This window comes from Oryza glaberrima, chromosome 2, assembly GCF_000147395.1.
Source record: "Oryza glaberrima chromosome 2, OglaRS2, whole genome shotgun sequence".
In the NCBI taxonomy this organism is placed as follows: domain Eukaryota; kingdom Viridiplantae; phylum Streptophyta; class Magnoliopsida; order Poales; family Poaceae; genus Oryza; species Oryza glaberrima.
Genome location: NC_068327.1, coordinates 26,130,479 through 26,144,061, shown reverse-complemented (window position 1 = coordinate 26,144,061; position 13,583 = coordinate 26,130,479). Strand labels below are relative to the sequence as shown.

At 44.8% G+C, this 13,583-nt stretch overlaps 2 protein-coding genes across 7 annotated transcripts; both read left to right on the top strand.

Annotated features, from left to right (window-relative positions):
- Window positions 1–846: 846 nt before the first annotated feature.
- LOC127764283 (uncharacterized) lies at window positions 847–5,570 on the top strand. Of its 4 annotated transcripts, none has more exons than XM_052289140.1 (5): window positions 847–983; window positions 2,094–2,351; window positions 2,618–2,672; window positions 4,912–5,070; window positions 5,143–5,570. In XM_052289140.1, exons 2-5 carry the CDS (start codon window positions 2,094–2,096, stop codon window positions 5,298–5,300), a joined length of 630 nt encoding a protein of 209 aa, XP_052145100.1. In that variant the 5' UTR covers window positions 847–983; the 3' UTR covers window positions 5,301–5,570. The 4 variants fall into 4 exon arrangements, with proteins under 4 accessions (XP_052145100.1, XP_052145099.1, XP_052145098.1 ...); XM_052289139.1 differs by having other exon boundaries at window positions 850–1,118; XM_052289138.1 differs by having other exon boundaries at window positions 850–1,222.
- Window positions 5,571–9,097: 3,527 nt separating this feature from the next.
- Window positions 9,098–13,256, top strand: LOC127761864 (uncharacterized). 3 transcript variants are annotated; one of them, XM_052286196.1, is made up of 10 exons: window positions 9,098–9,284; window positions 9,535–9,585; window positions 9,696–9,973; window positions 10,089–10,191; window positions 10,301–10,378; window positions 10,495–10,621; window positions 10,714–11,108; window positions 11,265–11,392; window positions 11,484–11,573; window positions 11,695–13,256. In XM_052286196.1, exons 2-10 carry the CDS (start codon window positions 9,559–9,561, stop codon window positions 11,822–11,824), a joined length of 1,356 nt encoding a protein of 451 aa, XP_052142156.1. In that variant the 5' UTR covers window positions 9,098–9,284; window positions 9,535–9,558; the 3' UTR covers window positions 11,825–13,256. The 3 variants fall into 3 exon arrangements, 2 of the variants coding, with proteins under 2 accessions (XP_052142156.1, XP_052142157.1); XM_052286197.1 differs by having other exon boundaries at window positions 9,478–9,585; XR_008015323.1 differs by having other exon boundaries at window positions 11,265–11,573; window positions 11,695–11,793.
- The last annotated feature ends 327 nt before the right edge of the window (window positions 13,257–13,583 follow it).

The window sequence follows — 13,583 nt, the reverse complement described above, 5'->3', positions numbered from 1 at the left end:
CGACGCCTGAGCATAGTCGCGAGCACCACTGACTCCATGAGTGTTCGTGCATGCACACGAAGAGGAAGCCGGACACTGAATCGCGGGAGAGGTGTGTGGTGGCCGATGACCAGCAGGGAGAAGGGTGGCGGTCGTTGGGTGGCGGCGGTAGGTAGAAGCCTGACGATGGCGCCTGGCGATGGGTGGGAGAAGGCTGGCAGCCAACAAGAAGCTTGGCAGCGGCGGGGAGAAGGGCGCATGCGTCGGGGACGATGCGACCGCAATGTGGTGTAGATGGAGTTGACCTCGAAGACGATGTGGCGGAACCGCGCGTGCGCCTCTGCAGACGAGAGGCGGAGCTCGGGGACACCTAAACACATCAGCTTTTGAGCAGCTCGACGGAGGACGACTATGAGCTAGGGGATAGGAGCTTGGCCAGTGTGATGAGGCAGAAGCCTCAGCCCTCGTGCGTGCAGGTGAAGACGACATTGCAGTTGTAGTTGGGACCCGCGCGCGCAAGTCCATGATGTGAGCGCTCCCGGCCATTGGGAGCCACGTCAGCGGCGGCCTCCGCCGTGGAGCTTTTCCCCACCGACCGACACCCTTCTCCCAACCCATTGGCAGATGCCCTGAAGGTTTGGGTTGAGATGGGAGTAGAGGGGAGTGAGGTGGAAGAAGATTGCCGGTTGACTTGTGGAGTCCACGTGGGACTTAGCCGCCACATCAATAAAACCGGAAAACAATACTACCTTGGGATCAAAAGTGATCCGGTTTTACAAGATTAGAGGAGGGTTCAGGACCGTTTAAAACTCGACGACAAGATAAGGGACCTTAGATGAACATTTTTGGGAGATGAAAAAATTCCAGCCTCAGGGGCCTGTGCATATGACCCATAGGCAGGCGACACCGCGGCGGCAGAGCGCTGCACGACCTCCGCCTCCCCAATCCGCCCCGTCTCCTTGCCCGCCGCCCCCCGACTCCCGTCTCCTCGCATTCGCTCACCGGTGAGCATCCTAATCCATCCCATCCGGCCTCGGCCTCGAATTTCGTCTCCTCGCCCGCCGCTTGCGCCGATCCCCATCCTGCGAGCAGAGGTGGCGCCCGGCGTCCTCCTGCTTCCACCGCATCGTCTATCGCCGGTGACCATCCCTCCCTCCCTATCCACACCTCATCAGGTATTCTGCGTTATCCCTCAAAAAAGTTTGGGGGTTCAGCCGAAAACCGACCCCTCAACCGAAACAGGGTTAGATCTGCCTCTGCCCAGTTCCACCTACTTTCAACTTGTTAATTTTGATTTTTGTTTTTAGCAGATGTAATTTGGTTACTGAATCTCATCCAAACACCCTTAGAATAGTTGCATTAGAACGGAAAATGTAAGCTCACATAATTTGTACTCATCCTAACTCACATAAATTTCTTAAGAAGAATCTATACCACAAACTACTCATAGTCACTCAAAAAATCTTTTTATTAAGGTATATATTCTTATAAGAAGTTTTCATTCCATAAAATTTTCTAAAGGACATACTGTGACACTTGGCATTAATCTAAGGGTGTGTTTAGATCCAAACTTTGAATCCAAAGTTTGCAAAATTCCATCACATCAACATGTCATACACACAACTTTTCAGTCACATCATCTCTAATTTCAACCAAAATCCAAACTTTGGATGGAACTAAACGCAGCCTAATTTAACATTTTTTTCTTTATTAGGTTATAAATTTTCTAAAAAACATATTGTGCCACTTGGCATTAATCTAATTTAACATTCTTTATCAGGTTATAAATTGAAACCATCGAACGTACTTTGTCTTCCCGTTTCTAAAACATTGCGATATATCTATAATATTTTAATTTCAAAAATAATTTAGACTAACAGTATAGATATTTAAATTAGGTAATTAATAAATTCAAATAAACTATAGTTTAGAATAAAAAACAAAATAATATATGCCAAGTACAATCTAATAACAATAGAATGTTAGAGACAATGTGAATTCAATATTTTTATGAAGTTTATTTTGTGACGGAGGTAGTAGTAAATTAGCCGGGAAGGCACACTCTGGTTGATCTAACCCCGAGTCAAAACCATTTCTCTACCTGGCAAACTCAGATGGCGGAGCTGACCACAGCCGCTGATGTCGCCGCCGCCCCGCCGCCTCCACCTGGGCCAACTCCACCACCGGAGCCCGTGGTCACGGCCACGGTCGTTGCCGAGCAGAAGGTCTCTCCTACTGCTCCTCCGCTCGATGTGCCGGCACCCGCACCGCCGCCGCCGAAGAAGCGTAAGGTGGAGGAGGCGGGGTTCCATAACTCCGCCTACTACAAGATCCGGGCCACCGTCGCCGACCTCCGTGTTCGTTTCGTGCAGGTCTGCGCTCTCCCCGCAAAATCCCTCTCTTTTTTTTTTCCGCTACTGGTTACTTTCGCTACTGGTTACTTGCAGTGCTTGTGTGTGGGGGATGGCGTGTTGATCTCCGTAAACCTGGGGTTTTGGGGAAAAAAAATTTAAGCAACGACGCTGCTTAGGAGACCTGCCAAACTGAACTCTCGCAAGACTTGTACAATTGCACTTGATATGTAACATGGGATTTCGCATAATGATCTGTTCTGAGTTACCTACTCTCTCTTTTGAAGGTTTACGAAGCTACTGATTTCCGAAACAGTGATGCTGCTCGTGAGATTCTGAAAGGTAAAAAAATGTCTCGAATTTATGTCTTGTTAGAAAGTCACTAATTGCTCCATTTAGTTGGTAGGAATCAACCTAGGGCTCGTGAAAAAAAACATGAAAATTGAACATTGGTTGGTCCAAATATCATAATTTTGTGCTTTATATAATTCCACCCAGTGAAATTTTCGGTGCTGCTCTCCTGTCTGTTACTGTGGCTGTAGCCGGGGAGGTTACTTGGGTGAAGGTGGAGCATCAGGGCTTATCGCTGGGGAGGTTACTTGGGTGAAGGTGGAGCATCAGGGCTTATCGCTTCCATTGTGGATGCTCGAATGGTGTAGGCAGGAGGCAATTGAGGCATTGTAGTGTTGTGTTTAGTTCACGCCAAAATTGGAAGTTTGATTGAAAATGGAACGATGTGACGGAAAAGTTAAAAGTTTGTGTGTGTAGGAAAGTTTTGATGTGATGGAAAAGTTGGAAGTTTGAAGAAAAAGTTTGGAACTAAACTCGGCCTAGGTGTGTGTGGCGAGTTGGTGACTGGGAGCTCCTAGAGGGACTCATCAGAGCTGAGGTAGGGCCCACACGGCGGTGCCACATCTTCAATGGGAAGCTGCTGCTTTACATAGGAAGTGGTGGAGAAGTACACTTGTTGGTGATTTTGAGTGAATGAGTGAGACTTCTATGTGAGGATTGAATGTTAATGGAGGAAAGTGTTTAATAACATGGGCGGGATTAGGGTGGAATAATCCAACTTGCATGTCAGCACTTGAATGTATAGCAGGAGGTTTTATAGTCGTAGAAGTTAGGATGCTTTGGTTCTGACCCTTGATGGCGATGCATTGCAGCTGACTGTGGTGATAATCAGGTAGCAGAAAAACCATGTGCAGGAGAACCGTGCACAAATGGCAGAAGAGGAGAGAAGCAAACGGGTACTTTATTCAGGCCCATATATGGACAAGACCACCCTCCTAAATAACCAAATCTTATGCGTAAGAACTCAGTTAATTGCCTAACTTTAAGAGCTATCTCATCTAAAGAAGTCTGTGCTAATGCATCCTCAACTAAATGGCAACTTGGCTACACCAGCTGTAGAGTGCCTTGGTCAACATGGTAGATAAATGTGTAGCTGCACCAGCTATAAGCCTGGATCAACATGGTAGATAAATGTGTATCAATATTCAATAGTGAGCACCTGAGCTGTCTATGACTTCTTATCTACCTGGTAAAAAGAAAGTGATCACATTTGTAAATCAGTACTCCAATTTATATATAAGCTTGGAAGAAAAAGAAATTCTGTTCAAGTGTATCCAAACGTAGAAGCATGGGGGTTTGTAGTCAACCATATTCAAACTGACAGAATGGTTACGGACACTTCAATGCTATTTGTACATGGCATAGCAAGATATACAATGTACTCATGCTACTTCTCCAGTAGTATACAGTGCTATGTCCAGTCTTCCTCTTTCACACACAAAAGATTCTTAAATCATGCATACACACAAAAACATAGTATCATTTTCACAAGTTACTTGTCTTCTTTTAAATATAAAAGGGTATCATTTTGTGCACTATACAAAAAGATAAATAGCTTTCTTATCATTTTACAATTTGTTTGTTGTTGGTGTAAAACACATATAATCGTATATCTACACAAAATCGTGTGTAAACATCATTTTACATTCTCTACATGTACACTAGTCTTCTATGTCAGTATAAGCAACGCGGCAAAGTGAAAAGATGTGATAAATGTATCTGCCAAATCTTATAGCTGTATAAATTAGATGGACAGTGGACATGCCCAGAGATGCAACTTCACATATCTGCCTTTAGTTTTTGCCTTAGACTTTAAACATGTGGAAATAGTCTACACGATCCATATGTTACTTTCGATTGAAATGAAGCATATAATCCATTTGCATATGTTTATCTGACATTCATAACCTATTATGACATATGCTTATCTGACATTCATAACCTATTATCAGTAAGGAATGTAAATCCTAGTTGACATTTGAAGTTTTGAACACATGAACTTTACAAAGTTTTCATTCTTCTCACATGACAAACCTATGCAATACATTGTCCTAAATCTCACCAGTGTTAATGTTGTGAAATATATTCTAGACCACACCTTTTTTCATACAAGCTATGCATTGCATCTTTCTTTGGTACAATTAATGAATGATGTTTATCATACCTTCTGTAATCCGTTTAGTTCAACAAGTCATGAGATGCGCCTCATGTTCTGTTCTACATTTTTCAGAGATCAAGGTAGTCATGGAGCTAGCCAAGAAAATGAGGCATGACCTCGGTGCCACTTTTGAACCTGCTAAGCCACCAGAGAAGCCTTTAGCTGGAGTTGTGAAGGATGGGCCAGTGGAACCACCTCCATCTGCAGAAAACAATCACGCTCCTCAGACAGGTGAGACTACAGTATGTTCAAATATTGTAAACAATATTGTGCCAACCAACCCTAACTCAGATGGTGCGGCAGAGAAGATGGGGGAAACACCAAGCAGTGAGATTGCGCAAGGGTCTTGTGTGACAGGTGGATCTCCTATCGGCTGGAATTTTCTTGTGTGGCCTGGGGGTGAGGTGGTTTACTACGGGCGGACAAAAGAAGTGTTTCGGGCGGGTCAAGCTGAAAATTAAAATGTGGTGTTCACCCTGTCTTCTGACTGGTAAAGTGGTAATGTATCATTCAATTGTGGTAGGACGATTTATAGAATGTGGTGTTCGCATTCAGTCTTTCTGACCGGCAATGTGCCAATGTATGTACTATTCAATTGTGCGAGGAATGGAGGATGAATTGTAGTAGATCTTAGCATTCTGTTGACTGAGGTAATGTACTACTGTATTCAATTGTGGGAGGGTGATTTTTGCTAAACATCTGTTAGTACTATGTACTAACTGATTTCTGCATGACATTCTGGTCTTGTATGAGATGCTCTTACGATGCACCATCATCATGTTTCTTAAGCTTGCATGTAGGGATGAAAACTGCCGCAGATCCTGAGGAAGGAGGACGAACTGGGTTCAACGGGTTAGGCTGCGTCCAAACGAGATTAATTTGATTAATTAAGTATTAGCTAATTTTTTTTAAAAAAATGGAGCGGTTCATTAGCACATGATTAATTAATTATTAGCTATTTTTTAATAAAATAGAGTAATTTGATTTTTTTAAACAACTTTTGTATAGAAACTTTTTTGCAAAAAAACATACCGTTTAGCAGTTTGAAAAATGTGCACGCGAAAAATAAGAGGGAGTGTTGGGAACTTGCTCTAAACAGTCCTTATCTCTTCATTTTCTCTCTCCTTCCTTCTCTTTCTCTATCACCTCTTATCTGTGTGCCCTTCCTCTCTCGGCGGTCACAGAAGCAGCCAAGGCAATGGCCAAGAAGGACACGAGCAGGACATACAGAGCCTCGGATGCGGTCCGACGATTCATGGGTGCAAGTCTTACCCATAGTTATTAGGATCGGACCGGACATCGAATCGGTCGTAGTCTCGGTTCACGGTTTGATTGGTTCGACCGGTTGAACCGCCGGCCCAACACGGTTTAAATAAATTGGGACACATAATCTAACCACACAAGCATGCATAGCTCGGTGGTGGTTGAGGGTTCGAACCCCTCAGCCCACATTTTTCTCCTATTTTCTTCCCTCTCCCCCACGTTTCAGCCTGCGCTTTGTCCTTTCTCACCTACGTTCCCACGTGCGTCTGGTTTTTCACCGGTTCTTTCCAAAAAGCGGCAGTCCAATTGGTTTTTCAAATTGATTACACGCCATATCTTTAAACTAGGTTTTTTCACCGGTTCTTCCCAAAAACCGGCGGTCCAATCGGTTTTCCCCGGGTTGATTGCACGTCCATCTTTAAACTGGACCGGACCGGTTGAGCCCTGGTTCTAGTTTATTCCGGTCGAACTGCCGGCCCAGTCCGGTCCTAATAACTAGGGTCTTGCCCCGTGTGACAACGCCCTCTCCGCCATGGGTCGAGTGCATGACCATTGAGGAGAAAATGGCCATTATACCCTCGTCCCCCGTGCGACAACGCCCTCTCCACCATGGGTCGGGTGCATGACCACAGGGGAGAAGGCCATTATACCCTCGTCAAAACGGGGCTTTGCTATAATACCATCCTACAATTGGGATTCGCCCGAATACCACTTTGAAACGGAACCAACCCTCTCTAATACCCTCCCACATTGTTTTTATCTAAATTAAAAGAATTTAGTCCTATTTTTCTATTGAGTTGATAAAATTACCCCCATAATCCTTTGCATCATCTAAATTAGTCTCAGCTGGCTGGGAGGCTAGGGTTCCCGGTTCCCCTCGCACCGATCCGGGCACCACCCTCCTCTCGCGCCGCCCTCCCTCCCCTCGCGCCACCGAGCCATGGCCGTCCTCTCGCACCGACCCTGCCGCCGCTTGTTTCCGTTGTGGCAGACGAGGAGGAGGAGACCACCACGCTGTCTTCCCCTCGCGCCGCTGCACTGTGCCGTGCCACAGCCCTCCCCTCGTGCAGACTCGGCCGTCGCCCTCCTCTCGCGCCACCGAGTTGCGGCCGTCCTCTTGCGCCGACCCGGCCGCCGCCCATTCCCCTCATGGTAGATGAGGAGGAGGAGAGGAGCCGTGCTGCCATCCCTCTCCACGCGCCAGTCCGTTGTCGCCCCTATACTCTAGCTCACTAACCAGCTTCTCCGACGGCACCACCTCTCACCTCGCGCCAGTCGAGGGGCAGTTTGGTCATCAAAGTTGGGAGAAAAGGGACAAAATGGGAAAAAAAGAAAAGTAACAAAATGATTTTGATTTACTAGAAAGGAAGAAAATGCATTTCAGTGAACTTCTCCCGGTTGAAAGTGGTATTCGGGCGGATCCCAATTGTAGGATGGTATTCAGGCGAAGCCCTGTTTTGAAGATGGTATAATGGCCATTTTCTCAACACAAGGGGACCAGCAGGGAGCTATAAATGCGGAGACGAAAGATGATGTTGTGCAGACGATGCCGACACCAGAAAGCCAGCTCGAGCCGTGGCGGGCCTCGTCTTCGTGCTCACTCCTCACTGTGCGTATTGAATCCTATCTTACTATAAAGTTATCCCCCACTAGCTCCTTAAGCTTAACATGCAAGGATGCCACATCATCATCCACTAACAAGGTGCTACATCATCATCCACTAATTAACAAGATGCCACATCATCATCCACTAATTAACAAGATGCCACATCATCATCCACTAACAATCATCACATTTAAACATCATGCAAACATGCTATATCTTTATAGTTTTTATAATTTAAGAGCTTTTCAAATACAAACATGTTAAATTATCATCCAACATAATTCACATAATGATTCAATATATATCTTTATTATGTTTTATGATATCCTATATACTTATATAGTTCATCCTCAGTTAGTGCTTAAATGATTAATCTATGATCTAAATTATCTTTCTTCATTTTTCCTCTAATTAAGTCATATCACATCAATTGTTTTTAGCTTTTAGATGATTAACCTACGGTCCAAACTATCTCCCTACTTTTCTTCTTCCATAAAGTCATACCACCTTACTTTTTATGTTTGAATCAACATTCTACATACTATTTAAATTTAAATTATCATAAACCACATTATTTTACTTAATATGATGTTATCTAGCTATTTTTATCATAAACCATAATTTTTTATTTTCCAACGGAGAAACGGTTTGGGTTGGTTTTGTTCCATGGGTTGCACGGTTTGAGCCCAAACCGTGAACAGGCCCGGCCAGGTGATCAGTGATCTAACGTGTGCCCCGGAAACTACGTAATGGACACAAGATACACCTCCATAAACGCACGGCATTAACGCGCGTCAGTTTCCTTTTCACCCCTCCCATAAACAGTTGCTAAAAAAAGAACGTTTGAAGATTTCAGAACCGGAAAAGGCGCGCCCCTCGATCTACCAACGGAAGCCCAATCAGGCCACCCCCCGTTTTCGGCCCGCCCGATTCTTGCGCCACCACGAGACGAGACCCAGTTTTCCGCCACAACCGCGTTGAATCCGTGGTAGATTAACGGATCCACCGTATCACGAGTTCATAGAGAGAGATCGATCGATCAGAACTCTGATGATCTGACAAACTCCGAGTCCTATACTCCCAATCTCTGATACACACAGATACTTCCCATGAAGAGATTCCCCCCATCCCCCAGCGTGGCCGCGCGCGGCATGCACGACCGGCGGGCGCACCTACGCTACAAAGACGCCGCGCGCTACGTGACCGCGCGGCAGAGGATGGTTTGGGTTCTTCTCGCGGTGGCTCGCGCGGTTGGGCGCGGATGCCGGCCGTGATGGAGGAGCCGCTCGATCGATCTGTATAGGAGGCAGCGGGCGGCGGCGGCAGAAGGGGAGGAGAGGATACGCATCACGCGTGGGTGGGTGGGTGGGTTGAGATGGGAGGGACGGACGGGGCGCGAGTGCGAGCGGGTCGCGGAGAGGCGACCGCTATAAGTATCATCAGGCCCCTTGCCCCCGCGCACGCGCACGCGCACGGGCAACCCCCCCTGTTGTTTTCTCTCAAGCCCTACGAAGCGGAGGCGGAGCCCCTCGGCGCGATCGAGTCGACGCCGCGCGCCGTCCCCGCATTGCCCCAGGTAAGCCCGATCGATATATCGTTGCTCCGCCGTGCGTCGTCGAATCGAAACATCTCTTTTTTCGATGAATACATTGATCTGGGTTTCTCTTCTCGACGAAACTCGCCGAAAAGATTGATCTTGTTTTCGGAGAAGGAATCGTTCTCGGTTGTTTGAACTGTATATATATATATCTTTTGTTATTCTTTACTAGGGAAAGATTGTGCCCCCCACGGCCCCGTGATCTTACGAAAGATTGAAACTTTATTAGGGATTGTGAGTTGTTGTTGAAGAGATGGCGAGCTACGACGACGGAACCAATGTAAGTCGTAAGATTTCTCCTGCGCATCAATACGAAGAATTAGCAGTTTACTGCATTGCAGCATTGCTAATTGCTAACATATAACATTGATCGTAAATGGCTTTTTCCAGCTCGTGGACGATGAATACGATGACCTGGATGATTTCATCGTCGATAACGACGACGACGTGGTGTTAGGTGAGGAGCAGCAAGATGAATTTGAGGAGGAGGAAGAAGAACAAGAGGAAGAGGAAGAGGAAGAAGAGGAGCCTCCGGTCGGGCAAGTGGAGATCCTTACCCTCAGGGAGCAATTGAAGGCGGACATCCGGAGAAAAAATCAGGCACAACAGGGCGCCACCGCCGGCAGGGCTAGCTGCTCGTCGTCGGTGCAGCCTCTGGCCAAGGATAGGTACGTTGCATTGCATTGCAGATTGCACTGCATGATGTTTCTGCTGCCTTATCTTTTTTTTAACATGAAAATTATAGTTTCTCTCCCAGTTGTTAACAGAAGTAATCGCTTGCAGATTTGGTAGCTTCTTTGGGCCATCCAGACCTTCACTTGCTCGCAGAGTCATCGAGGAAGGCTGTTCATCAATAATCAAAGAAAAACAGAACGTACCATCCAACGTATGTACTCCTGAACTTAATCTTGCTGAAATTGGTTCATTTTTATTTTTCTTAAAGATCCAGCAAACGTGAAACTTTGATAATTGAATTCCAACGTAATTATTTGCAGAAAAGCAGTGTTTCTTCTGCTTCAAAAAAACAACCAATCCCAAGCGGGCAGCAGCAGAAACCGAAGTTTGTTAAAGAGGTATGGATCATTTAGGATTAAATATCACCAGGTTATGTTGCTTGCAGCCCTTAAAAAAGGATTACGATGCATTAGTTTTGACCTGTGATTCTGCATTGGTCGTTTGGCATTTGCAGGAGAAAAGAAAGGTCGATGCACTCCGTCAGAATCGGGATTATTCATGTCTGTTCTCGGATGATGCTGATACTCCACAGGCTACAAAGGAACAACCTGACAACATGCCTGTTTTGCCTATGAAATCTGGTACCTTTTTAAGCTTTTATTATGAATACATATGATATGATTCCTACTTCCTTCCATTCCTGGACAAATTTCTCACTTGTTTGGTATTACAGATGTTGGAGACATTGCATCAACCAGCAAACTTATAAGTCAGACCGACAAAGTATCAAAAGACAGCGGATTGAAGGGACCTTCCATTCAGAGTCGTGTAGGATTAGTCGGAAAGGAGCCTCATCCAAATACGAAGAGGACGATCGCTTCTTCTGCCAAAAATGGATCCAGCCTGCCTGCCATGAAGAAAATTCAGAGGGTACAGCCATCCTCAAATGGCCAGAAGATGCAGCAAACACTGCAGAGCAAGAGGCCTCAGGCAATGTTGTCACAAAGCCACGGGCAGCAGTCTCTGCAATCTCGGAAGCCTAAACCATCTCTCAATGGCCAGAATTTCAGGCAAAAGGTGTCAGCCCCATTAGCACAAAAACATTTGGCTCCTTCCTCAAGACCTAAGGTAGCAGCATATAACGATTTTTCTCTCGTCTATTCTTGCTCTTAGTTCAACTTAGGATAGAACTACCAAGATGCCAATCCTATCCAGAATTTAGATTTACAATTAAGAATATCAGCTGTTCAGGAATATGCGTTTGAATCTTCTCTATGTTTGCAGCCATCAAGTGCAGTTCACAACGATCACGGAAAGGGAAAGACAAGGCGTTTAGTCAAAAGGAAATCTAAGGAGGATGGATGTGATGAAGAGGAAGTTGACTATAAATCAATCATCAGAGGAATGTTCAAGTACGGTTGCTTCTTGTCCAATCTGTTAAATAATTTGTTAGTTTTTTCACTGGTTATCAAGGGCTTTTGGTCTTCTTGTGCTGTTGTGCAGCTACAATCCTGCAAAATTCGTTGGTAGAGATGAAGATGACAGAGACATGGAAGCCAATTATGCCAGCATACAAATGGAAGAGAGAAGAAGGTACTTAAATTCCACCTTTCCATTGATCTACACCCCTTTTTTTTGTCGGCAACAATGCAATCCTGTTGCAAAAAACGACCACCTAGCTAGCTAACATTTTTCCGTTGCTTTGGATATGCAGTGCAAGACTTGCAAGACAAGAGGACGACGAGGAGCTCCGCCGGATCATGGACGAAGAGAGGCGTGAGAAGCAGGAGAGGAAGAGGAAAAAGCTAGCGCAAAAGGCAGTAGTAGATGCCAGCCAGGACTGAACTCTTTGCCAAGCCAGTAGTGTAGTAGTTCCTTAGCAATTCAGTTATGGACAAGATTAGATTTATCTCGTTAGTGCTGATTAGTTGTGGTGATGCTCCTAGTTTATTAGCCATCTCGCTGGTGGCCACTTGAACAGATCAAAACAATAGCTTTTGTAGGTCAATTTGCAAATAACACAACGCTATTTGCATATCTCATGGGACGATGAAAAGTTATCAGCGTCACCTTTACGGGTACGGGGTACCATTGCCACTACTATATACTTCTCTTATTGTTTAGGAGGCGTGCGCGTGCGCGTGTGTTTGTGTGTGTGTGTGGGGGGGGGGGGGTCGCGATTTTGCTAAGGGCTTTCACAATACGTCTATGTGTCAGTTGGATTGAGTGTGTCATGTCTGCTGAAAATACTTGTCCTCTCGACGAAACTAGCGTAGGCACCATTGTGTTTTAGGTTGGAGCCTCATCATGTCTTGGGCCTAGCAAGTGTGTATCCTACACTGCTACTACCCTAGACACATAGAGTGGTCTTTTGTAGTAGATCCGTGGAAACCTCAACTACGACCGTTTGGTAAGGTGGCTGGACCGTTACCACCAGGTAGGGTAGCCACCTTGACCATGTTGGCGCTAAAGCCCCTAGAGTGGTCTTCCTTTGTAGATCCGTGGTAAATCTTGACAATGACCATCGGGCAGGGTGGTTGGACCGTGGGGCCACCATGTAGGATAGCCACCTTTCGACCGTGGCAGCGCTCTTTAACACTAGCTCACTAGGAGGGGTTTTGGGCAATCTCCTTTACCATGGACTTAACCTCTAAGGGCCATGCAATAAAGTCACGTGAAAATAGAAGCTGTGTTCTTTTTCACAACTCCAAACTACAAGCTTCATCGTTTTCCATTTGCACATGCTTCCCGAATTGCTAAACAGTGAATTTGTGCAAAAAAATTCTATATAAAAGTTTCTTAAAAAATAAGAAAAATATTTTTTTCAAGTTTGTAATAATTAATACTCAATCAATTATGCACTAACAAGACGCTTCATTTTGCGTGCTGCTAATATACTCCTCCAATATAGGTTCAAACGGATGCACTCGGACATCATGTCGATCCCACATTGAATTAATGTGTATGTCTATCACAAGTCTTTCCATATTAAATACCACATTAAATGTATACGCCTACCGCAAGTTTTTCCCTATTAGATGTGCATGTCTTTTATAAGTCTCCTCTTGTTGAATTAGTTGAAAAAACAGGTGTCCCATCTAATCTGACACTATAATACAAGAAAACTAGCTGATACCCCGCGTGTTACTGCGGGATAGCTATATTGTAAATTTGGAAGATGTAATTTTAAAACTTTTGACTATTGGTACAATATCGTTACAAAGAAGGGAATATATAGTTGTAAAATTTTATTATAATTGCATGATCAACATGCTGCAAGTTAATTAAAAAATCGACATGCTTGAACGTTCTACCTGTACAATGTATTGCTATATGAATAGAAATGACATGATTCCAATTAAGATACTCCCATTTGGAAGAACCATGAACGGTAAGCAAACTGGACACTATTTTTCATCATGTACTAAATTGACTTAAGATCTCATTTTAATATTTTAAACAAATAATAAAATATTTCTTTTTGCGAGAAAACAAAGAGAAAATACGGATAATGCTGCATGCATATGCTGGTATTGATCTTGAAAAAACAATTGTTAGGTGTATGAATCTAGTAACGGTATTTCAAGAAACATGTTCACCTCT